Source organism: Jaculus jaculus, chromosome 3, assembly GCF_020740685.1.
Source record: "Jaculus jaculus isolate mJacJac1 chromosome 3, mJacJac1.mat.Y.cur, whole genome shotgun sequence".
Lineage (NCBI taxonomy): Eukaryota > Metazoa > Chordata > Mammalia > Rodentia > Dipodidae > Jaculus > Jaculus jaculus.
Window position 1 is genome coordinate 150,562,491 of NC_059104.1, and position 25,586 is coordinate 150,588,076.

Genomic DNA, 25,586 nt, shown 5'->3' on the forward strand with positions numbered 1-25,586 from the left:
TGTAATCCCTATCAAAATTCCAAAGGCTTTCTTCATGGAAATAGAAAAAACAATCCCAAAATTCATTTGGAATCACAAAAAACCTCGAATATCTAAAATAATACTGAGCAACAAAAAAGAGGCTGGTGGTATCACCATACCTGATTTTAACCTATACTACAGAGCCATAGTAACAAAAACAGCATGGTACTGGCACAAAAACAGACATGTAGATCAGTGGAACAGAATAGAGGACCCAGATGTAAGCCCAAGTAGCTATAGCCACCTGATATTCGATAAAAATGCCAAAAATACTCATTGGAGAAGAGACAGCCTCTTCAGCAAATGGTGTTTTGAAAACTGGATATATATCTGCAGAAGGATGAAAATAGATTCTTCTCTCTCGCCATGCACAAGAATTAAGTCCAAATGGATTAAAGACCTTAACATCAGACTGGAAACTCTGAAACTGCTAGAGGAAAAAGTAGGGGAAACCCTTCAACATATTGGTCTTGGCAAAGACTTTCTGAATACAACCCCAATTGCTCAGGCAATAAAACCACAGATTAACCACTGGGACCTAATGAAATTACAAAGATTTTGCACCGCAAAGGACACAGTGAAAAAAGCAAAGAGGCAACCTACAGAATGGGAAAAAATCTTCACCAGCTATATATCTGATAGAGGATTAATATCTAGGATATACAAAGAACTCAAAAAGTTAAATAATAAGGAATCAAACAAGCCAATCAAAAAATGGGCTATGGAGCTAAATAGAGAGTTCTCAAAGGAAGAAATATGAATGGCATATAAGCATCTAAAAAAATGTTCTACGTCACTAGTCATCAGGGAAATGCAGATTAAAACTACATTGAGATTCCATCTCACTCCTGTCAGATTGGCCACCATCATGAAAACAAATGATCATAAATGTTGGCGGGGATGTGGAAAAAAAGGAACCCTTCTGCACTGCTGGTGGGAATGCAATCTGGTCCAGCCATTGTGGAAAACCGTGTGGAGGTTCCTAAAACAGCTAGAGATTGAGCTACCATATGACCCAGCTATAGCACTCCTAGGCATATATCCAAAGGACTCATCTCATTTCCTTAGAAGTACGTGCTCAACCATGTTTATTGCTGCTCAGTTTATAATAGCTGGGAAATGGAACCAGCCTAGATGTCCCTCAACTGATGAGTGGATAATGAAGATGTGGCACATTTATACAATGGAGTTCTACTCAGCGGTAAAGAAAAATGAAGTTACAAAATTTGCAGAAAAATCGATGGACCTGGAAAGTATTATACTAAGTCAGGTAACCCAGGCCCAGAAAGCCAAGTGCCACATGTTCTCTCTCATTGTGGATCCTAGCTACAGAAGATTGGGCTTCTGCGTGAGAATGAAAATACTTAGTAGCAGAGGCCAGTAAGTTAAAAAGGAGACATAAAGGGTAGAGAAAGGAAGGGAGGAGGATACTTAATAGGTTGATATTGTACATATGTAATTACAATGAATGTAATGGGGAGGTAATATGATGGAGAATGGAATTTCAAATGGGAAAGTGTGGGGGTGCGGAGGGAGGGAATTACCATGGGATATATTTTATAATCATGGAAAATGTTAATAAAAATTAAAAATTTAAAAAAATAAATAAATAAATAAAAATGGGACTGACCTGATAGAGGCATTGTCACTGGGTGATCTTAAGGTGTGGTGGTGGGTTTCTGATTTCAATCTAAAGATACGCAAAGTGTGCCTAGCTGGAGTTCCTGAAGTGTGCTGTGGCTTTTGACCTTTAGGCTTGTGCTTCTCTCTGTCTGCTTGGGCCTGTGAAGGCAGGCCAGCTTCTTCTGCCATTATGGAACTTCCCCTGGAGCTGTAAGCTTCAATAAATCTCTTCCTCCATAAAAAAATAAAATAAAATAAAATAAAAATGGGGCTGTATCATTATACATTCCTAGTAACAATATATGAGTTCCTTATTAATACTTATTGCTTATCTTTAATGATATGCTACTTCATTTATTCTTGCTTATCTTTTTTTTTTAAATTTTGTCAATAAACATTTATTACTTGTATAACTAAGAAAACATTTCAAGCACTAAGGACATAGGGAAATGCTCACAGAATAAGCCTACATGAAGAAAGTAGTCAACAAAGCCTGATATTCCCAATGACCCCAATTTTATGAAAATAGTTTAAAGTAATAGCTATAAGTGGTTGGCCAGCTCCCTTGTGCCAAGCTCTAAGCATTTTAAAATATTTTTATTTATTTGCAAACAGAGAGAGATAGAAGAGAGACATGGAATGGGCATGCCAGAGCCTCCAGCTGCTGTAAACAAACTCCATATGTATGCACCAATTTGTGTATCTGCCTTTATGTGGGTACTGGGGAATCAAACCCTGGTTGTTAGGCATCGTAGGCAAGCGCCTTAACTGCTGAGCCATCTCTCTAGCCCATTAATCATTTTTTACTCTCTTCTCTCATTTATTCCCTGTAAACGCTCTTTAATATTGAGAAAAGACAGTATAAGGAACTCAGTTATGCCACAGCCCCTGCAGAGCTATGATTTGACCCTAGTGTGTGACCATCCTGGCTTAATGCCTCCTTGTATTAGAGGAAAGCCATAGCAGTATATGCAGTGATGTTCCCAAAAGCTGGGGATTTATGTTTTTAAATATTTCCTTCTTTTTTCATATGTAAAACAAAACTTTATTACATTACATCTAGACAGATGTTTAACTAGACATGTGAATATACTAGTTGTGACAATTCATCTTTTTTTATTATTAAAAAGAAACTTTGTATGAACACATCATTTCCCTCCTCTTTGCCCCCACTCACAGAGGGACCTCCTTAGTAGAACTTCTGGTATTCACCATGTGGTTGTAGGTTATGAGTTATGAGAACAGCAGTCTGTCATTCCCACCCTATGGCTCTTACATTCTTTCCACCCTCCCTTCGGAAATTTTTCTCATCCTTTGTGGATATGTTTTAAGCCTACTTTACTGTTGGGCTCTCAGCAGCTTCTGGATTTCTGCTTTGGTGCATTTTGAGTATCCCCAGTGTCTGCCTGCATCACCCTGGCCCAGGTTATCATGCTCCATGTGGAAGCAGCATACTTGTTCATCTCGCCAGTTCCTCTGTGATTTCACCTGGGCCCTGGCTGCTGTTTGAGGGATGGTTCATCTCTTACCGGGGAGTCAGCTATCTATCCTTGTCTTGTTGGTAGATTACGGTTGTCCTTGATTCTCGCTGCTTTTTGAAAAACAAAAACAGATTAATGGTGTTTGGCATGGCCCTGCTCCCACTCCTTCTTTTTAATGAGTAGGCATTACCTTTATAAGTCTGACAAAAACATACTCAAATAAGCTAATGTTATACCTCAAGATTATATTAATTTTGATAGTTATGATTAATGAAAATACATTTATCAGTCCTTTTGTTTCTATCCATAAAGGGCTTGTAACTCAATATTCACTGCATTAGAGAAAAGTCAAGAAGCAATTGAAATTACAAGTGAAGACCACATTATACAGGTTTGTTATTTTGGAAGTTTATACTCCTGGCTATCTTGTTTAATTTGTTCTCATTTTTATGATTGTAACCCTCCAGTATGACTTTTTTCTTTTAAGAAAATTGGTGTGTGTATGGTTGTGTATGATAATGGTGTATATGTGCCTGCATATGTGGAGATCATAGAACAACCTCTGGGCATTAGTCCTTTCCTTCTATCTTCCCCCCTCCATCATCTTATCATTTTTTGTTTGCTTGTTTTGAGTGGGATCTCTTGTTTTGGTGCTGGAACCAGACAAGTTGGTCTCATGAGCTTCAGAATATTTCTGACTCTGCTTCCCCTTGCCATGGTTTCATTGGGATTACAGATGGGTGTGCCACTTTTGCTTCCAGCTTTATGTGCATGCTGGGGATACAAACTGCCATCAATATGCGTATATAGCAATTGTCTTTAACCACTAAGCCATCTCCCAGCCCCCGATTGTTTTCTTCATTTTGAAATCCAAGTGACGATCTCGGCCTTTTGGCTAAGATCAAGTGTTGAAATCCAAGCAACTAGTTTTTCCTGAATTGATTATAAGAAGAAAAAGCAATAAAATATGTAATTTAAAATAAATTACTAGATAAGAATAATAATTGCTTTTGATACTACAAACATAGAAATATCATATTTATGTCCACTGTTTCTCATGGTGTGAGTCTGTGTTTGCTTAGCAAGGAGACTTACTCAAAAGGAGTGCTTTGGAGACTGTCCATAGGGAGAACCATTATTAGATTGAAAGCTTTTTTTTTTGTTTTGCTGTGCTTATATCTTTCTCACTATTGTTGGAGATAGTTAAGACTTTTAGAAACTTGTTAGAAATAAATAAATCAAAAATAAGAGACTAGCTGGGTGTGGTGATGCACGCCTTTAATTCTAACAATCAGGAGGAAGAGGTTCAGGAGGATCACCATGAGTTCAAGGCCAGCCTGACACTACAATAGTGAATCTCAGGTCAGCCCAGACTAGAGTGAGCCCTACCTTGAAAAACTAACAACAACAAAAAAAAAAAATTAAAAAGACTAAACTATGAATATTAGTGAAATGGGCTTCTATAAAGGACTTAAGATAATATGGCTTATACTTTTTAAAATATGGAGTGGTTCCAGGGAAATAAATATTCCTTTGGTCTGAGAACAAGTACCACTTTCATTTTATTTCTGGGCACCCCAGTCCTTCATGTAATATAACTTGTGACTTCCTTGGTGACAAGTCATGGTGTTGACATTTGGAACTTAGTACCAAGAGGCAGCCTGAGCCAGTGGTTGAGGGCAGAATTCCCATCCACCTCAGCCAAACATCTTTGGTCAAGATGTTTAATCAAGCTAAGTTCTGTTGTTCATCAGTACAAATGGGATGACAATAATGGCAGCTTTTTTACAAAAGTTTTTTTTTTTTTGAGGTAGGGTCTCACCCAGGCTAACCTGAATTTCACTATGTAGTTTCAAGGTGGCCTTGAACTCACAGCAATCCTCCCACCTCTGCTTCCCAAGTGCTGGGATTAAAGGTGTGTGCCACCACGCCCAGCTTAAAAAAGATTTTTAATACTATTTATTTATTTATTTGAGAGAGAGAGAGGCAGATAGAGAGAAAATGGGTGCATCAGGGCCTCCAGCCACTGCAAATGAACTCCAGACGCATACACCACTGTGTGCATCTGATCTTATGTGGGCACTGAGGAATCAAACCTAGGTACTTTGGCTTTGCAACCAAGTGCCTTGACTGCTAAGCTGTCTTTCCAGCACAGTAGCAGCTTTTATATGGTTATTTTGAGGGCTAAATGATTTAATACATGTCAAGTGCTTACTATAGTGTCTTACAAGGAAAAAGATATTGATAAATAAGAACAAGTTACTATTTTATCATCTTCAACACATACACAGTTTTCCATATATTTTCTGCTTATTTTATAGTCCCATTTGAAACTTAGCAATCAAGCATTATACTTGCTTGCTTTCTACATACATTATGCATGTAAATCATAGGGGAGAGACATGTGTGTCATTCCTGTCATTCAGATGAGCAGTCAGTTCTGATCAATGCAGTGACTTGCAGAGGTCTAGCTGGGTGAGAGGGCAGGGCCTGAGTCTTGTGCATCCTAGCCTGGTGCTTTATTCTAATGCAGCACAACCTGAGCAACTCTTGTATAGCCCTAGTTTGTCCCAAGGAGATAGATGCCTTCTTTTGCCTTAGCTGAAGTTGGGTCATGCCTGTTGCCTTCCTGAAGCCTCAGGAGAACACAGAGGAAAGCCCAGCCACATGTCACTGAGGAGAAGCTTCTCTGGGCTCCAGAATTCCTATGACTTCAGGATGACTGTGGCAAGAGCCAGACTTCTGGGATTTCTGAGGGGACAACTGGGGGGTTTAGGTGGAAGACCTCTAATTATCTTTTTTTTTCAAAGCATATTCTAATTCTCTTGATTTTCTTTTCTTTTGTCTCCCACTAGTATGCAAATCCTGCATTTGAAACAGCAATGGGTTATCAGAAAGGTGAATTAATAGGGAAGGAGTTAGCAGAAGTACCCATGAATGAAAAAAAAGCTGACCTGCTGGATACCATAAATTCATGTATCAGGATAGGCAAGGTAAGTAGATGTCAGTCCCTTTGTCATTTTCTGATAAGGAGGAAAAGAAGATTCAGTGTTTGGTGAACATTGTGAGTACCCGGTGATCTCAGTTTACTTATCCCAGCAACCTTGGGAAGCATAGGTAGTTTCCCTGTTACTCCCATTTTACAGATGAGGAAACTAAAACCAATAAAATATATGATATAATTAGCTGATAAGCAAAGTAACATTTTTTTTGAGGTATTGTCTCACTTTAGCTTAAGCTGTCCTGGAACTCACTCTGTAGTTCCAGGCTGGCCTTAAACTCACAGTGATCTTCCTACCTCTTTCCTGAGTGCTGGGATTAAAGGCGTGTGCTACCACATCCTGCCTGGTATCATTTGAATTGACTTAAAATCATTATTTTATCTTTATGAGGAGTAAGTTGATCTTTCTTGATCTTCTAAGTGGTGGGTATTGGCACATGGTTCTAGGTAAGGGTTTCTAATAAGGCAGTACACCCTTAAAGCAAGCACATCTGAGCCTTAGTTATTTATTGAGTGATTTGCAAATACCTGTGTGTGCCAAGCATCGTGCTAGAATATGATAGACAAGTCAGAACAAGACAAGAGAGCCTCAGTGAGCTCATTTTCCACATTATGCAATGATGTGAGAAGTCTCATAATTATAATGCTGAACGAACAGACAAAAGGCAGGTGCAGTTAGACCTCTTCTCTGAAGTGTCTCCTGTCTAAACCTCCCTGTCATCAAGGCTTTCAGGTATCATGAGAAGGAAGGATTTACCTGTGATCAGTTATTTTGCATCCTTTTACTGTTCTTTTCCTCCCTTCAAAAATGGGAAAGGAGTATTAATGTTATTTGAAACATCCTCAAAATTGGTGACTTGTTCTGCTGCCTTCTCTGAGGAGACACAGTAGAATGTATCCTCTCCTGTGCCACTGGGCAGGGACCATAGTTATAAAAGACTTATATCCCACTTGGCTTGGGCCCCTTGAACACACTGAATGCCTTGTTTTCCTTTGCTTTCCCTGTGGCTCTGAGCACATGGTGTTGCCTTGAACTGAGGTCACAGAAAGAGCAGCTTGACTGCTAGAGCCCAGCGGTATACTGTTAGGGGAATGTCAAAGGGAGTCCTATTTGCCTTCAGTTCTTAAACACAGGATGGTATTTGTCTTGCTACAAGGAGTGGAGGGTGAAATGAAGGCTGAGTAGATGAAGAGACCTCAGTGCTCTGGGTGGGTTAGATCAAGTATTTCCTTTGGGTTAAGAGGACATTTTCAGGCTGGAGAGATGACTTAGTGGTTAAGGCACTTGCCCGCAAAGCCAAAGGATCCAGGTTCAATTCTCTAGTACCCACATAAGCCATAGGTACAAGGTAATGCATGCATCTGGAGTTCTTTTACAGTGGCTGGAGTCCCTGGTGTACCCATTCTATCTCTACCTGCCTCCTTCTCTCTCAAATAAATAAATAAACTGTATATATATATGGCGGGTGTGATAGCACACTCCTTTAATCCCAGCACTCAGGAGGCAGAGGTAGGAGGATTGCCTTGAGTTCGAGGCCACGCTGAGACTCCATAGTGAATTCCAGATCAGCCTGGGCTAGAGTAAGACCCTACCTCAAAAAAACAAAACAAAAAAAAAGACATTTTTTTTGTAGCTGGGTATGGTGGTATATGCCTTTAATCCCAGCACTCGGGAAGTAGAAATAGGTGGATTGCTATGTGTTCAAGACCAGTCTGAGACTACGTAGTAAATTCCAGGTTAGCCTGGGCTACAGTGAGGCCTTATCTCGAAAAAACAAAAAAGGACATTTTTTGAAGGGTGCTACAGATAGGGCAGTCATCCAGCCTGCAGTGGCCATGGAGGGGCTTTACCATGACCATTCAATCATGGCATTTTATCCCTTGCTACCACTAGGTTAGCCAGAGGTTTTGTTCACCAGATATGGTAGTCACCTTCTTCTTGTTAGGACAGAGCACCCAACCAAAAGCAGCTGATCAGAAGTAACTGTTTATTTTGGCTACAGTCTCAAAGGGAAGGTTTATGATGGCAGGGGAAACATGTCTGCCTCTGCATGGGCAGAGGCTGGACATCATCCCTGCCACAGCAGGTGGAAAACAGCAGCAGGAGAGTGAACCAAGCTCTGGAAATGGAAGATGGCTGTAATACCCAAAGCCTGACCCTAGCAACACACCTCCTCCAGCAAGACTCCACTTCCCAAATTGCCATTAGCTGGGGACCAAGACTTCAAAACACATGTGTTTATGGAATGCATCTGATTTAAACCATCACACTGGTATGGTCCACACCCTGTCGGGTGTTCTGGGACCCTCTTACTGAGGAGAGGAAGTGAAAATCAAAGAGCTTGTGGTCAGTGGGTTGTCTTTAGGTCCCAGGGCATCAGGTCTGTGAATCAGGTGCCTTGTTTCTGTTGGAGTGACACTGTTAAGGACCAGTACAGAACTCTTCAACTCTGAATAACAGAAGACTGTTCCACAAAGGCAGAATTGATTGTGAGCAAAAAATAGGAACATTTATCATGTTATTAGCCCCATACTACTCTATTTCTGAAAAGAGTCGGGCCATTTGCTTAGTATATTTCAGAGTTCCTAGGGAAAGTGAAAAGTGATTTTTGCCTTTTGTCAGTAACCTGCTGGTTCACTGAGGTTCCTGAGGTGAGGGAATAGATAGCCTGTCTAACTCAGATGTAGGGGTGAGAGCTGGTAGAGGAGCCAGTGGCCTTATGAAGCCACCAGGCTATGAGTAATTTTCAAGGAGAACTCAGATGTCCACTAAGGAGGAAACTCAGCAAATGGTCAGATGGCCAGGGATATAGGTACTGGAGTATCACATTATGGGTGATTGATATCTAAGTTAGAAATTTTCATGTTAGAGAAGTTCTGGTATTGTTTATGTGGAATATTGCAGACACTTAGTGCCCTTCACAAACCTGTCTGCCTGCTGCTGTCATTGGCCTAGAGAGAGAAACTACCTTAATCTTTAGCCTCACAGCCATGCTTCCTAGGATCCTTTCCCTTCCTCCTCCAGCATCTGTCAGAACTCTAGAACTATAATCTCCCATCTTCTCAGATGCCTAAGCTTTACGCAACCTTCTAGAAATCTTGACTTTTTCTCTTTTATGCTTCCCCTGACACATATTTGGCACAATGTTGGTCACATGTATTCCTATCTGTGATAATGATGGGTGGCTGTAGGACCTTTGACCTTCCTTAGCTTCTGTGATCTTCCTCCCTGGCAGGCTCCCCTTTCCTACTCTTCTGTCTTCTGTTTCCTCCCACATGTACCTGGACTTTGGTCTTTCCCCCTCTGCTATTGCTCTCAAATTAGATTGTCTGACAGTACTTCTCTCATCTTCTAACAACAACAATTTCTGGGTCTTTTCCAATTCCTGCTCAGTTCATGAGCCATCCTCACCGTTGCCTGTCTTAGATTCCTGGGATGGGTTGATTTCATCTCCACCCTTCAGCCTCTTGCATCAAATCAGCCAACCAACCCTGCTGGCTGTTAGCTGCCTTGCACTTAGTACACATTGCCTGACCTGTTCTAGGCCTTCTTCATACCCTCTGGAATTATGATGGTCAAATCCAGTTAGGTCTCCTGTCCCAGTCTTTCACTTCACTCTTATCTGCCCTACACTGTGTATGAGAAGTCTTAGTTAGTAATCATTTTGTCCAGTACTCCCTCTTAGTGCTTAGATTGTTTAGCCTGGTGGCCAAGATTCTGTGATTGACTTCGGCCACTCATAAACAAAAGCCCCCTGTGTTCCTTGATTGTTTACTGTGGGCATACACTGTGCCAGCCCTGGGGCTAGGACAGCTGGATGAGGGTGATGATGATGTAATTTTATGACAATGGATGCTAAAAGGGATTGTATCAATATTCACAGAATCCTAGCCTGATGTATAGCTTGTACTGGACAGCAGAGAGGCATGGGCCTTACTGCTGTGCACTGGGGAGCTTATTCAGAGACTTGACTGTGCAGAAGCGCCTGTGCCCCAAATAGGCAGGTTGCTAAACTTGCCATGTATGTAGTCTTTGCATTACTGTTATAGTTACCTTCTAGCTCCTGAGGAAGAACACCAAACCACAATAGCTGATGGGAAGAAAGGACTTATTTTAGCTCACAGTCTCAAGGAGAAGCTTCAGGATGGCAGGAAAAGAATGTTAGAGCTGAGGCTAGACATCATTTCTTGTCACAAGCTGGCAGAAAGCAAGAAAATGAGCCAAGCCTTGGCAAGGAGAAGCCGGGCTATTAACACCCCAAAGCCCGCACTCAGCAACACACCACCTCCAGCAAAGCTCCACCTTCCAGCTGGGGACCAAGCATTCTAAACACATGAGTTTATGGAGAACACCACCACTGTTACCCAACTTTAAAATCCTTATGACCCCATTCTAAGGTATTCTCAAGAACTCAAACTTATTTTGATACTTAAAATAAAATATAGTTTATATATTTACAATAAATACATATAGTCTATACTAAGTATTTTTTATGTCCATTGGTAACCAGAAAACTTAGAGTTAATTCTGTCCCTCACATAAGAGTTCATTCTGGCTCCTCAGGCAAGTCACTGGCTTGATCATTTCCTTTGGAGAGTCTGTGGAGCTTTGGCTGGTACAACATGTTAATCATTGGCTTAGCATCTGTCAGTTGCTTGAGTTTATACAGAAAGAACTAGAAAAGGAAATCTTAATGTATTTTTCAAAATGCTAGCAGCTTGATTTATGAGTCTGCTATTTCTTTCTCTCTCTTTTTCCTCTTTTAAAATAACAGATCTATTGAGATATAATTCTCATACCACATAGTTCATCCACTTAAAATATTCAGTTCACAGTGCTTGAGAGGCTGAGGCAGAAGGATCATTGCAGTGTTGAGGCCAAGCCTGGTCTACATAGTGAATTGCAGGCCAGCCAGAACTATATACTGATAACGGGCGTGGTGGCACATGCCTTTAATCCCTATACTTGGGAGACAAAGGTAGGAGGCTTGCTGTGAGTTTGAGGCCAGCCTGGGACTACAGAATGCTAGGTCAGTGTGGGCTGGAGTGAGATCCTCTCTTGAAAACACAAATAAAAAAATCAAAACAAGAAAAGGGGGCCTAGAGAGATGGCTCAGTGGTAAAAGTGGCTTGCTTGCAAAGCCTGTCAACCTGGGTTCAGTTCTCCAGTATGCACATAAAGCCAGATGCACAAAATGGTGCATGCATCAGAAGTTCATTTGGAGTGGCAGGAGGCCTTGGTATGCCCATACTCACTCTCTGTCTTTCTCTTTGAAATAAATAAATAAAATATTTTAAAGCAAAATTTTAAAACACAAAAGTATATAGTTCAGTGGGTTTTAGTATAATTGTGGTTGCACAAACATCTGTACCATGTTCCTCATTCCCTTGAGTAGTAACCCTTAGACCTGTCTGCTTTTCAAGGTGATCACATGGGCTGTGGAGATGAGGACAGCCTGTTCCTTCCTGTCTGGAGGGTCCCTGCTTAGCCCTTGCTGGTGTCTTGCATAGCCTCTCTCTAGTCTTTCTGTTCAGAACTGTGCTGAGTGAAGCCTGCTCCTTCCTTCTGTTCCAGTGGGAGCTGGAGTCTTCTGCTGTTTTTTTTTTGTTTGTTTGTTTGTTTTGTTTTTCCAAGGTAGGGTTTCACTGTAGCCCAGGCTGACCTGGAATTCACTATGTAATCTCAGGGTGGCCTTGAACTCATGGCGATCCTCCTACCTGTGGCTCCCAACTGCTGGGATTAAAGGCATGCACCACCACACCCGGCTTTGTATTTTTTTTCATAAGCAGGAGAAAGAGAGAGAATTGGCATGCCAGGGCCTCCACCACTGCAATCAAACTCCAGACATGTGTGCCATCTTGTGCACATGTGCAACCTTGCACGCTTATGTCACCTTGTGCATTTGGCTTATGTGGGATCTGGAGAGTCAAACATGGGTCCTTAGGATTTGCAGGCAAGTGACTTAACTGCTAAGCTATCTGTCCAGCCCCTTTGGCTGTTTTTAACGTAGTTCTTTGGTGTTCATTATTTTCAGAATTATGTTATTCAGTAATTAGCTTCAGGATCTACTTGAGTATCCTGGCTTATTTTTTAAGCTAGCTTTCTTTTTTTTTTTAACTTATTTTTATTTGAGACAGAAAGAGAGGGAGAGAAAAAGAGAGAGAATGGGTGTGCCAGAGCCTCTAGCCAGTGCAAACGAACTCCAGACACATGTGCTAGCTACCTTGTGCATCTAGCTTATGTGGGACCTGGAGAATTGAACCTGAGTCCTTAAGCTTTGCAGGCAAGTGCCTTAACCACTAAGCCATCTCTCCAGCCCCTGGCTCCTTTGTAATCCAGTTTCTCATGGCTATCCAAGGACAAATGCTTCCTTTGGGATTTGCCTGTTGGTTGCCATGCCACCAGTGTTGATTTCAGAACTGACCTTGAGTGAGGATCTGGAAAGAGACCTCAGCAGAGTTCCCCAGACTGCCATAGTGATCCACTTCCCATCTGGATTGATATAGGCCCTGAGGGACTCTGGAAGGTTAAGAACATTATGGAATGTCCTAAACATTCAGTGTTGTACAGTTAGTTTGGGGGATTTTTTTTTTTAGCTCCAAGTACAAACTTTATTTCTATTAGAAGGATGTTGATAATAATTATAACAGTAAAACAAAATGAAGGAAAGAGGGTGCTGGGGCCTCAGTCCTAATTGGTCAGTGTTCAGCATGGCCCTTGTTAGGGTAAGCAGCCCTTATTCTCTCCTTTAGAGGGCAGTGAAAACAAGCCACACTTCCCCTTAGGAACAGAAGGCAGTGATGCCCAATGTGGAGGAAGTAGTTTAAATGGCTTCAGAGAATGTTCATAGCTTAGCGCCTGGGTGACTTGTCCAAAAAATTCAGAACTTTTATGGATGATGATGAGTCCCCAGTTCTCATCACTCCAAAGGGAGGGGAAGCACTGAGTCCTATTCCCTCCCACAGTTGTGTTCTCCCCGCTGAAGGAATCTCTGGTTCCCATCATATGAGCATGATTTTTCAAAATCACAACACCAGCTTTCATAGTCACTCACACTATCACAGTCCCAGGCTCACAGCTTCACCTGTTTGTACTGCTACCTGAGCTCAGTCCTACCTGTTGCTTTATAACACACAACATCTGCAGAGGAACTGGAATGTCCTCTTGTTCCAGAGCCTTGAGCTATTTAGAGTCAGAAGCAGGAAGCATTCCACTTGGTGATGGTCATAGAATGGCCTCTTCTGTGCCCAAGTCCTGAGATTTTTCTTGTCCAAGCTTCCTCCTCCAATGCAGCAGGTACCATTTAAGAAAGGAGGAGCTTGTGTGTTATATGAGGGAGTACTCTCTCAGCAACAAATGACCACTGAAAACATGACCTCTTAGACCTTGGTGGCCTGACTTTTGTCAGCAACCTAAGAGGAAGTAGCTTTGGAGGGTGAGGAAGAATTATCAGATTACATGAATTGTGATTGAGGTTAGGATCTTTTTTTTTTAAATCCTAATTACTTTAGCAATGGCCAATAGATCAGAATAAAATGAAACATGTTCGGGACTTACGTTTTGAACACAAAGTGTAATGATGCTTACATTTCATTTATAGGAGTGGGAAGGAATTTATCATACCAAAAAGAAAAACGGAGATAATTTACAACAAAATGTGAAGATAATACCTGTCATTGGGCAGGGTGGGTAAGTGAAAAAAAAACCAGCTTCAGTCAGCATTCCACACTTTGAATTTGCCTTGAGTAAGTAAGCTCAAATAGCAAGCTCGTTTCTTATACGATGCCCTTCCAGGGTGATGCCTTCCACCTGTAGCTCACAGCCATCAGACATGGGACATTTTTGTTTGTGCTGTGTGGATACCCAAGAGACTGCAATGTTTAAATTAGAATGTCATTTTTTTTCAAAGCTGAACGCTAATAATGCTAACTGGTAGGCGCCTTTTGTTTAAAAGATTTTTATCTAATTGGATGTAGTTATTCCTGCAAAGCCTGTCACATTAGAGAAAAATATTTTGAATACTAATAATTGTGAAATTTTTAGCTTATGTAAAAGGTATGATTTCAGATTGGAGATGAGTTTATATTAGATGCCTAAAATTTTCAGTTTGTCTTGGAGCCTAATAATAATTAAGGGAAGTAGAAAATTCTAAAGATGAATTGTAGAATACCCAGCAGTAAAATATATAACTATTATAAGTAATGATCATGGAAAGTTAGATTCTAAGGAGAAACCTTATGATACAATGTTAAATGCAAAAGGCAAAATATAAGGCCAGACCTAGTGTATAGTCACAGTAACGAACAGAAGGGAGAAAAGAGCAGGAGGAAGAACGGCCTTGATTGTCTTAGGAACTGCTTTGTGGTAGATGCCACTTCATTTCATCCTAAGTACGGTTTTGTGAGGTTGGCCCTTTGATGTCACCACTTTACAGATGAGGAAACTGAGGCTTAGAGAGGTGTGGTTTCTGGGTGCAGCCCTGGTTGTTGTTTGTGCTGGTGCCTGGTGCAGCCCTCAGCGCTGACTGCACAGCTCACGTGCAATGTCATCAGGCTTTGCTACCAGTTGGCAGTTGCCTCAGGGAGGCAGATCTGTGGAGCCCTCTGTTCTGATTCTTTCCTCTTTCATGTCCTTTCCAGATTTTTTTGTGATGACTTTGTAAGGATTTGACTATGGGGTAGGGTAAAAAGGTGAAAAAACAATAAATAAATGGAAAGAGTCAGCAGCTTCTGAGTTCAGCCTTCATTGTTTTGTTTTGGACTCTGGTTAACCAAAGCCAGCAAGAACCTTGACCCCTGTGGCCTATGGCTGTTTCCATGAGCAGACTGGAACTTAAAGAAGAGCATCAGTGTAAGGGTCAAAATGACATGCAGGGAAACTAAAGGTTCTTGTTTGGTTAACATAAGGTACATTTTTTTAAAGCAAATGAACTCTTGGTCTGTTGTGATAATTGCAGAGGTGATTGCTGAAGTCACTTCTCCAGAGACACCAGGGGATGTTTACAAACTTTTGTTCATGTATTGGTGGCCTTGGCTTTTAAAAAAAAGAAGACTAAATGCTCTCCAAGCATTTTGTGAAAGGGAGGTGCTCTTTTCATAATGAAAGATTAACTATGTATCTGTCAGACTATAGTTAGGAGAAAATGATGCATTGTTTTTTACTTACAGAAAAATTAGACACTATGTGTCCCTTATCACAGTGTGCAATGGCAACAATAAGGTAGGTAAAGAAAGCCTTGGGACACAGGCATTCCCCAGCAACATTTCCAAGCAGTCAGAACTAATGCCTTGTAATTTTTTTTTTTTTTTAGGCTGAAAAAATACCTGAATGTGCTGTGCTATCTGACAGTGTGACAGGTATGTTTTATACTCATCCTTTGGGTTGAGTTTGGTGTGGAAAAACCCATAGGTCCTTACTTTGATTGGATGCCTGGTACAGTGGTGGGACCCTTTGTTTTTCTAGTACCAAATCAACCCAAGGTGGTTTGAATTAAGGGACTAAGTACTTGTAGGCATCTTGTAGGTGCCCTAGGGTGTAGCTGAGCCTATGGAGAGACCTGGTGGACTCCAGTGCATGATTTATATGAAGATGTGTTGAATGAATGATTTTATAACCTGGCCTATGTGTTAAGAGGCAAAAAGGGACCTGGAGAGATTGATCAGAGGTTAAAGGCATTTGCCTTCAAAGCCTGATAGTCTGGATTCAGTTCCCCAGTACCCTTGTAATGCTAGGCGTATATAGCAGCACATGTATCTGTAGTTTATTTGCAATAATAGCAAGAGGCCTTGGCATGCCCATTACACACACTCTCTCTCCCCCTCCCTCCCTCCCTCCCTCCATGCAAACAAAATAAAAATAAGTGAAAATGTAAAAAAGAGAGACAGACAAGGAATACCATAGTACTTTAGCAGGGATATCTCCACCTGCCCTGACAGTCACCATGCCAGTCTCCACGGAGTGCCCCCTGAGACTTGCCTCATCTCATGTCTGCGTTACTGTAACGACTTTTGTCTGGCCTAGAGTTGCAAGCTGCAGCTTGCTACCTCCTGATCTGGTCCTCAGGATGAGGGGTGGACTAATGGTGCAGTTTTTCACAGGGGCCTTGACTACTCTGCCAAGCCCATGAATTATACTCTCCTGAGAGCAGACTTTGTTTCCATCCTCTTATTTCTATTGGTGATGTACTTCCCACCATGACAGAACAGCTCATTCATTCAGTCTATAGATATTTACTGTGTCTTTCTGAGTATTTGCCATTACAAGGTACTATGCTGTTTATTTAAATGATTTATTGGAGTGACCCAAAAAGGACTTTTATAGATGATTTTTGTCCAGGTAAGAAAACTGTCAGGCTACATAATTTGCCCAAGATACTCAGAAAGAAAGTGACACACATAGATGGACCTTGAATCTATAAAGACTGACTCCAGAGCTTTGAGGCACATGCTAGGACAGCTGCTGTAAGTACTCTAAGCGCAGTCAGCTTTAATCTGGGAAGAAAAGGTGCAGCAAGTGATGAGACATGGTCAGAGGGATGGGGCCATGTGGCTCACAGGAAAAGAGAAATTTTCCAGATAGGGAGAGGCAGAGTTGAATGAGAAGAAGGGTGTGGAAGGAAACATTTCAGCAATGAAAACAGGCAGAGAAGAGGGAAAGTCCAGGGTGTGTTCCAGAAAGAACAAGTATTAAATGTAGACTGGCATAAAGGGTCAGCAGGGATAGAAGCCTGGATTAATCATGATCCTTAAAGGGCAGGTGGGAAATTAGACCTTTCACCCAGAGGCAGAGGGAGGAATTCTCTTGAAGATTTCTGACCAAGTGAGTAGTATGAAGACCTCTGAACTCTAAGAAGCTCTTTGATTATGTTTGTAACACACTTTGCATAGAAGAATTCACAACATTGGCACTTAAATTGTGGCTGAAAGGAATAATGTGATGTTAGTAGGAAAAAAGAAGGAGAGAGAGGACTAATATAATGGTATGAAACCAGAGAGAGGAAAAAAGAAACATCAGTCCAAAAATAAAGTTCTTTCTGGCCTGATGTAATTAATGGTGAATATCTTAATCCCAGCACTTGGGAGGCAGAACTTGGGAGGCAGAGGTAGGAGGATTGCTGTGAGTTCCAGGCTACCCTGAGACTACATAGTGGATTCTAGGTCAGCCTGGGCTAGAGTGAGATTTTACCTTAGGGGGAAAAAAAAAGATTACTTCTGAGCCAGAACTGGGAAAGATAAATGTGGACTGCTTTACCTATGAGGTCCTAGTGAACCATTGTGTGAGTTTATTCATTCATTCCTCCTTTGTTCCTGTACAAGTCTATATTGAGCATTTGGGCATTGGTTCCTGGGCTCTGCAAAGAGGTAAGGACTAGAGATGCAGGAATGTTGGATCCAGCAAAGCATCAACAAGTAACACAGATATGGAACTGCTACAGTGGAGCCCAGGGACATAAAGGGAAATAGGAACTTTGAGGTTACCATGGAAGAGAATAGCAGGAAAAGGGAGCGGAGGGGTGAGGCAAGTTCCTGGAGACCACCTGCGTCAGAGAAGGAGGAAGCTGAGCAGAGATGGGGGTCAGAAAAAGGGGAGTCTGGAGTCTGTCACTACAGCAGCTGAGGGCAGGGCAGAGCTGCAGACTCTGGCTTCCCATGGAGAGCGCCTACAAACAGTGGAGGTGCAGGTGCAGAGAAAGGTAAAACAGAAGCCAAGTTGTAGGGGTCCGAAGAGTCAGAGGAGAAGTGGCAGACCTGACCTATTATGGCACGAGTTTTATGCTGCAAGCTCACAGTTTGGTTTAGTGGTGGTGGTTTATGTGTTTTAGTTCTTCAGTATAGCCATGTGAAGTGGGCATGACTGTCTTTAACACTGCTGTGCCACAGAGGAAACTGGGTCAGAATTAGGTAAATGGAATCCTAGAGTTGGGCAGCCAAGAAATGACAAAGCTGGACCTGGGCGCCTGCTGGACCTGGGCGCCTAGTCATTGTCAGTCACAGGAAGGGTTAGACAGGGAGGAATCTCCCAGGGGCACTGTGTGCAGCATTTGCTCATTGTACTTGAGCCATATGCACTTAGCAGCTGTAGCCATCACCTAGCTGAGCCATCCACCCAACCATCTGCATTCTCATGGCAGCAAAACAGCTCTGTGCCTGAAGACCTCAGAAGGCTGTGTTACCTTCCGAGGGCAGATGGGCCATGACCAACAGATCAGTTCTTGAGCAGAAATGGAGTTTATTAAAAAGAAATAGAGTAGCTTATAGATTGGATAAAAGAATTCAAGAACCAGTTTGGGAAGTGGGGCAGAAAGTAAAGGAAGCTTGGCAGCTGCCCCTACTACTCTGGGTGCGTTATAGAAGCAGTATGGTTGAGTACCACTTGCATCACCACTGAGCTTTGGCTGTCACTGGATCTTGTGAGGCCCAGGTCTGGGGTCATTCTTTCTTGCTTTACTTTCTTCAGTGCAGACTCTGAGGAGAAGTCTTATTTGGTTGGGCCTAGGTCACCTGCCTACTCCTTTTTTGCCTGGCTGTATAGTAAAGGAGGCTCTGGCCCCCTCCCTTCTATAGAGGGAGGCCCTGGAACTCTCCAGGTAAGGGTAAGGAGGTTCAGAGTCTTTACATCTAGAAAAGTGATAAAGGACCAGCACATACTCCCCTTTTCCTGGCCAGTGTGTCATTTCAGATGATGATGTGACTCATTAAAAACACAGAATAATTGTTGTAACAATAGGTCATTCTATAAACCTTGACTTTTCCAGCCTTAGGGACACTGAAATGAACATGGGCTCACTGTCTGATGGAAGTGATCTAATACACTGTCATGTGCAGCAGCACCACACTGGGGAAGTGGGGACACTTCCAGATGATGGTGGTTGAGCAGGTGTCTAGAAGAGAGGAGTCAGGAGGAGGAGCACACACACAGGGAGGCAGGCCAGCAAGGAAAGTTGAGGAAGATTACTCAAGTAAGTGAGAAGGATCAGTTCTTGTAGTTGTGGTGACAGTATAACGACTAAAGACAGAGAAAAGCAGTGGAGAAATTGTATTGAAGAGTTGTGGTTACTTTCCCATCACTGGATAGACAAACATCTGACCAGAAGCAGCTTATGGGGAAAAGGGGTTTATTTCAGGATTATAGACTCCAAAGGAAACACCATCAGTGGTGGAAGAAGCTGCCTCACTCCATAGGTCATAGCAGAGAGACCCCACCAAACAGCTGGCATGGACAGCCAGAGTTCCAGCAGGCTCTGAACACACCTTAGAGCTGGACTTAAGATCTGCTTCCTCCCCCACCCCTACCCCCATCCTGGAGACTTAAATTTGCAAGCTTAATCAAAAATGCCACAGGCTATAGGGGACCGTACATTCACACTTAAAGCACCACAGGCCAGGTGTTCCTTAGGAGTAATTGGAAGCACTTGTGTACTGTGATGAGGAAAGGAGGGTAACATTAAGGCCTGTGGTCTGGCCCCTGGATAGTGCTGATTAAAGTGATACATGCATACAAGGCCATGAGAAGAAGCACAGGGAAAGGATAAATTTAGATTTGAAGTTAATACATCTGAAGTGCTTGGAGTGTTCTAGTGGTGATGTCTGGTAGTATATGGAGGCAGGTAAAACTCTGGGCCCTACACCAACTCTGAAAGTGGCAGGAAGACCATGAACGGAGAGTAGAACCTGACAGTGACAGAGTGTATAAGAGATGGACAAGGGAGCACTGGGGAGCAGGATGTAGAAGTCATTTGCTTAGTGCAATCATGATGTATGTGGCAGGCTTCTTTGTTTCTGCTTAGGAGTATATCACATTATGCTACAGAGAGGAAAGTGCAAAGAGTGAAAGAATGGGAAGAATAGTTACATGACAAGCTTTGCTTCAGGGAGTATAGAATGAGGCCTAGGCCTCAGGGTAATTCACAGATCTTTTCAGGGGCTCCCAGGGTTGGGACAGCTGAAGTAGACCTTTCAATTCTCTGAAGAGACACAGAGACTCTTCTGGATCTAAAGATAGAGAGCCATCTTTCTGGGGCTATAAAAGGCACAAGGACCAGCAGGAAGGCATAGCACACAGGCCTAAACTGCTGAGAGTTCCCAAGCATGTACTCTAATAGCCTTTGGAGTCCCAGCACAGTAAGTTGTAGGTAAGTCAGGTAAGGTACTTGGCTTCAGATTTATGATATCTAACTGAGCTCTTGCTTCCAGGCTACAGGTTCATGCATTCAGAGGAAGCTGCTATGCAAAGGATGCTGACTGTCTACCATCTTTCCCATTGCCCCTACTGCTTCTCCAAGGTTCCTTGGATTGTCCCAGCAGGCCACAGAAATGCTGCTAATGTGTCTGAAAAGAGGGCAGAGTTTAAGGATCTTATCTTACAGAATAGGAAATTAACCCCAAGCCCTGGTCATGGGCCTTTTTGGCTCTTTGTGCATTGATAGGCCTGATATTATATCAAATCAGTCTGTTATCTGTTGTGTACCCACTAGGTACAAGATCCTCTAAAGCCTTAGACTGGTGCTTCTTCAAGAACTAGGATTCTCTTTGGGAGGTGAACCTCATACTCCTTCATTCAACCCCTAGGTATTCCCTGAGGGCTACATCTAAAACCCAGGCTCTGCCCGGTGGCTCATGCCTTTCATCCCAGCACTTGGGAAGCTGAGATAGGAGGATCTGTGGATCTGTGTGAGTTTAAGGCGAGCCTGGACTACAGAGCAAGTTCCAGGACAACTGGGCTAGAATGAGACCCTGCAGCCTAAAAACAACAACAGCAAACAACAAAAAGAGGCAGGCCCTGGGGCATAGAGTCAAGGCATACATGGTCCATCTCCACCTGCTGGGTGAAAATATATAGTCACCTATAAAGTACTACCAGGGATACAGTGGGAGAGCAATCCTAACATGGCTTTGGGGTAGGGGGTGGGGCAGCAGAATCTAATATTTACACAGAGATAAAGACATTGTATTATTTCTTTTATGAAATCACTTTATAATACTTCAGTAGGGCTAGACAGATGGCTTAGCAGTTAAGGCACTTGCCTGCAAAGTAGGGACCCAGGTTCAATTCCCTAGTACCCATATAAGCCAGATGCACAAGGTGGTGCATGTGTCTGGAGTTCGTTTGTAGTGGTTGGAGCCCCTTGTGTGCCCATACTGTCTCTATGTGCCCCCCTCTCTCATATGTAAATAAATGAAATTGGGCTGGAGAAGTGGCTTAGTGGTTAAGGTACTTCCCTGTTAAGCCTAAGGACCCAGGTTTGACTCCTAGGAATCCACGTAAGCCAGATGCACAAAGTGGCACATGCATCTGGGGTTCATTAGCAATGGCTAGAGGCCCTGATGCATGTGTGTGCTCTCTTTCATTCTCTGTCTCTAATAAATAAAAATAAATATAAATATTTATAAAAAAATAAAATTTTAAAAAATACTTCAGTAGAAATTAAAACTGCTTCCTCCTCCAATGTCACCACAGCACCATCCTGATGTGTTTCTCTTTGCGTCTTTCCAACCATACTCAACTCCAGCTCCTCCTTCATGTTAACATTCTTCCTATAATTCTGTTTACCTGTCATTGATTCTCACTACACAATCCCTTGTTGAGGATATGTACCGTATTTTACTCATTGTCACATCCCTAATGCTGGATGTGTTAGTCAATTTTCCATAATTTGTAACAAAATAGCTGAGATAACTAGCTTATAAAGAGAAAAGATGCTGGGTGTGGTGGTGCACACCTTCAATCCCAACATTGGGAGGCAGAGGTAGGAGGATCACTGTGAGTCCAAGGCCACATAGTAAATTCCAGGTCAGCCTGGGCTGACTCAAAAAGAAAAAAAAGAAAGAAAGAAAGGATGGAAGAAAGAGAAGGAAAGGAAAGGAAAAAGAAAGAAAGAAAAAAGAAGAGTTATTTTGGCTCACAGTTTTGGAGATTCCAGTCCATTATCAACTGGCCTTCTAGCTTTGGGTTCATAGTGGGAGCACATGGCAAACAAAACCACTACCTTTTGGCCAGCTAAATAGAGGAAAAGGAAGGAATGAAGGGTTCACTATCTCCCTCTGGGCATACTCCAGATGACCTGAAAACCTCCCATTGGGCCCCTTCCCTTAAAGGTATTATGCATGCTTTATTAACCTGTTGTGCCCTGGTACTCACCTCTCAGAGACAACCATTAGAAAACATTCAGGCAACAAATGAGGAAGTGTGAAGTTTACATCCCAAAGGGCACCATCACAGGAGCCTTTGAGGCATATTCAAGATCTACACTATAGCACCAGTCTTAGGTGCTATCACAGGTTGGGGGATGCTCAGTGAATGTTGAATGGATGAAAGAAAGTCAAACCAGTAAGTTCATAGCCTAACATACTGGACAGCTGTGTGGATATGAGTCATATGAAGCTCCAAAAAAGTAGAGACACTTGGGACCACATACAGTTTGGAGGAAGTGCCATTTGAAGGAGAGGATATACTATCACATCAGAGTGGAGGAGCAGGTATCAAGCTGCTCCAGAGATGTGGGCATAATAGTTGTGCAGGCAAGCACACATAGTAAAGACCAGTGAGAAACAGAAGGCAGGCTGTTTCAGCAGAACACACTTGCCCTTGGAAGGCAGAAGGGTTTTGAGCAGGGGAGAGTCTGAGTGGGTTTACTGGCCATCTGCTATGTGCTAGGCCTGGTGTTCATCACCTAGAAAAGACTGTCCTGCTCTCAGGGTGCTCACAGGCAAGGCAGACTAGAAAACATGTTATCCCACATGCTCAGGTTGTGTGGAGAACACACCCAAAGTTCAGGGTACTGGAAAAGCATTTTACCAGATAACGGAGTTAACCAGAGAAAGGAGATAGTATGAGAAAGGCATATTCCCAAGTAAATAATTTATACCAATGGGAAAGCTGTAGGAAGCACTGAGATCTTTGAAGGAGGATTGTTGACTGAGAAGAGGAAGGGGACTACTGATAGAGCCTTTTAGAAACCAGTTTGGAAACACTGGGAGGCTGAGAAAGAGGAAAGGAACCCATCCAAGAAAGGAATGCTATAAGGGAAGAAAAACCTGGAGAGCATGGATTCTGAAAACAGAAGTGTCTGGAGAGGGATTAGCCAATAAGACCTGACTATGGACCTGCACAGTTAGCAACAAGGAGGTCATCACAGCTTTTCAAGTTCACATAAATGCCTGTGGAGAAGTGACTGGCTTATGTTGGGTCAGGAGGCAAGGGGCAGGGGTTGAGGGTGAGGCTCAGTGATACAAGTGCTTTGCCTAGCATACTTAAGATTTCATCCCCAGCACCACACACACAGGGGGCAGGGGTGAAGAACTTTTCCATGGTTCACAGATGCACATGGGACCTGCACTGGTGGTTCATACTGTGGTAAATGTAAAAGGGTCAGATGAGCACACAGAATGACCCAAAGTGAGGCTGAGAAGCTCACACATCCTAGGAAGAGCTGACCTGAGGCCTGCCCTGTCATGTCCTGTGCTCATCTGCTGGATGATTCCCAACTTTCTTGTCTGTGAGATGAGGATATGAGTTGCTGCTCATGAAGCCTCCAGCACCAGGCATTCAGCAAATACAGAGGAGGGGCAGGAAGGAAGATCAGGCTTGCTTTGTCAGTGATAGTCATGGGACAGGGTCTAGACAGGAGTCAGATAACATTTGTTTGGAGCTTAAGATAGCAGTAATGTCCTTTACTGAAAGGAAAGGGAGAAAGGTGTTTTTCTTTAAGATTTTTATTTTTATTTATTTAATAGAGACTGAGAGAGTGAGAATGGACTCGCCAGGGCCTCTAGCTCCTGCAAACAAACTCCAGATACATGCGCCACCATGTACATCTGACTTACAGGGAACCTGGAAAATCGAACCTGGGTCCTTAGGCTTCTCAGGCATGTGCTTTAACCGTTAAGCCATCTCTTCCAGTCCTAAAGTGTTTTTATAATATACCCCAAACTGTGCCCGGCCCTCCATCCTAGAAAAGAGAACATTCACTAAAAGATGTTGCAGAGAAAATAAACAAGTGGAAATAAATAAGTACATTTTGTTTTTCTCATTTGGGTCAGAGTTAATGGGGATCAGAATTTTCCCAGTATTGGATTTGAATATATGGAAATGTAGCAAGAGAACTCCTGAGGCAATTTCTGCTTGTTGTTAGTCTATGTTTTGGGACATCTTTGGAGAAAGAGTGTTTATAGTCTACTTCTGTGCCTGGTGCTGATTTTTGTAGCATCTTAAATGGTATATTTTAGTCTCTACATTTGCATTTTTTGATTAAGCTTGATTTCCTTTGCTGATATGCTGTTAACATCTCTGAAGAGATGATTTATAACTTAATTGTTTCCACAGATAGTCAGCCAAGCAAACATCAAGACATGAGGAAAGGCTCATTGGACATCAAAGCTGTTACCTCTCGGACAAGTGAAGGTGAGTGACAGACGAGAGAGAAGAAAAGATCATGTAGGCCTTGACCACATGTCCCTGCAGCCTCTCACCTCCGATCACTGTGAATTATGCATGCATGGGAAGGGAAGGACCCTTTAAGAACCAGTGTCCCGCTCCCCCTGCCTTCTACATCAGTGGACTCCATTCTGAGCCTTTAAATGGACTTGAGAATGAGAACAAAGCAACAAGGCAAAGAAGCAGGTAGTAGGTATTCTGTATGATTTTCTAAACCCCAACAGCAGATGGCATTAGTTAATCTGTTGTAATCATGAGTACCACATCTGGCAGTTCTGAAAGACAGACTTTGCAGTTTACCATAGAAGCTTACCTTTGGGAGGGGTAAGGTTGATTTGGAGATTGAGAGTGACTTACTTTACAATTTTGGGAGAATGTTTTGAGACAGGTCTCACTCTAATCTAGGCTGGCCTCCAACTCATAGTATTTCTTTTACCTTAGCGTCCTGAGTGACGAGATTACACATGTTAGCCACTGTCCAGATGAAATACAATTTTTTTGAGTCAGGTCTCATATAACAGGTTGGCCTAGAACTCCTTATGTAGCCAAGGATGACCTTAAACTTCTCCTGATTCTCCCAAATGCTAGGATTACAGGTGGGTGCCACCTTGCCCAGCCAAAATACAATTTTTAAGATCATGTAGATGCATGCTGAATGACCTACTTCTTTTTAATTTTTATTTTACTGATTTATTTGAGAGAGAGGTGGAGAGGGAAAGAGACAGAGAATGGGCACACCAGGGTCTCTAGCCACTGCAAATGAACTCCAGACGTATGTGCCACCTTGTGCATCTGGCTTATGTGGGTCCTGGGGAACTGAACCTAGATCCTTAGGCTTCACAGGCAAGTTCCATAACCACTAAACTAAACCTTCTCTCCAGCTGCCAACGTACTTCTTTTTTTTTTGTTTGTTTGTTTATTTTTACTTATTTGAGAGTGACAGAGAGAAAGAGGCAGATAGAGAGAGAATGGGCGCGCCAGGGCCTCCAGCCACTACAAATGAACTCCAGACGCGTGTGCCCCCTTG

At 42.5% G+C, this 25,586-nt stretch overlaps 1 protein-coding gene across 2 annotated transcripts in view; it reads left to right on the forward strand.

Moving 5' to 3' along the window:
- Nucleotides 1–25,586, forward strand: part of Pde8a (phosphodiesterase 8A) — a 154,317-nt gene that overhangs the window by 105,733 nt on the left and 22,998 nt on the right. For both annotated transcript variants that reach the window (XM_045145454.1, XR_006636234.1), the window contains exons 7-12: nt 3,438–3,516; nt 5,981–6,118; nt 13,728–13,816; nt 15,295–15,346; nt 15,438–15,483; nt 24,449–24,526. In XM_045145454.1, coding sequence (XP_045001389.1) covers nt 3,438–3,516; nt 5,981–6,118; nt 13,728–13,816; nt 15,295–15,346; nt 15,438–15,483; nt 24,449–24,526 — 482 coding nt within the window. The remainder of the gene's footprint in view (nt 1–3,437; nt 3,517–5,980; nt 6,119–13,727; nt 13,817–15,294; nt 15,347–15,437; nt 15,484–24,448; nt 24,527–25,586) is intronic.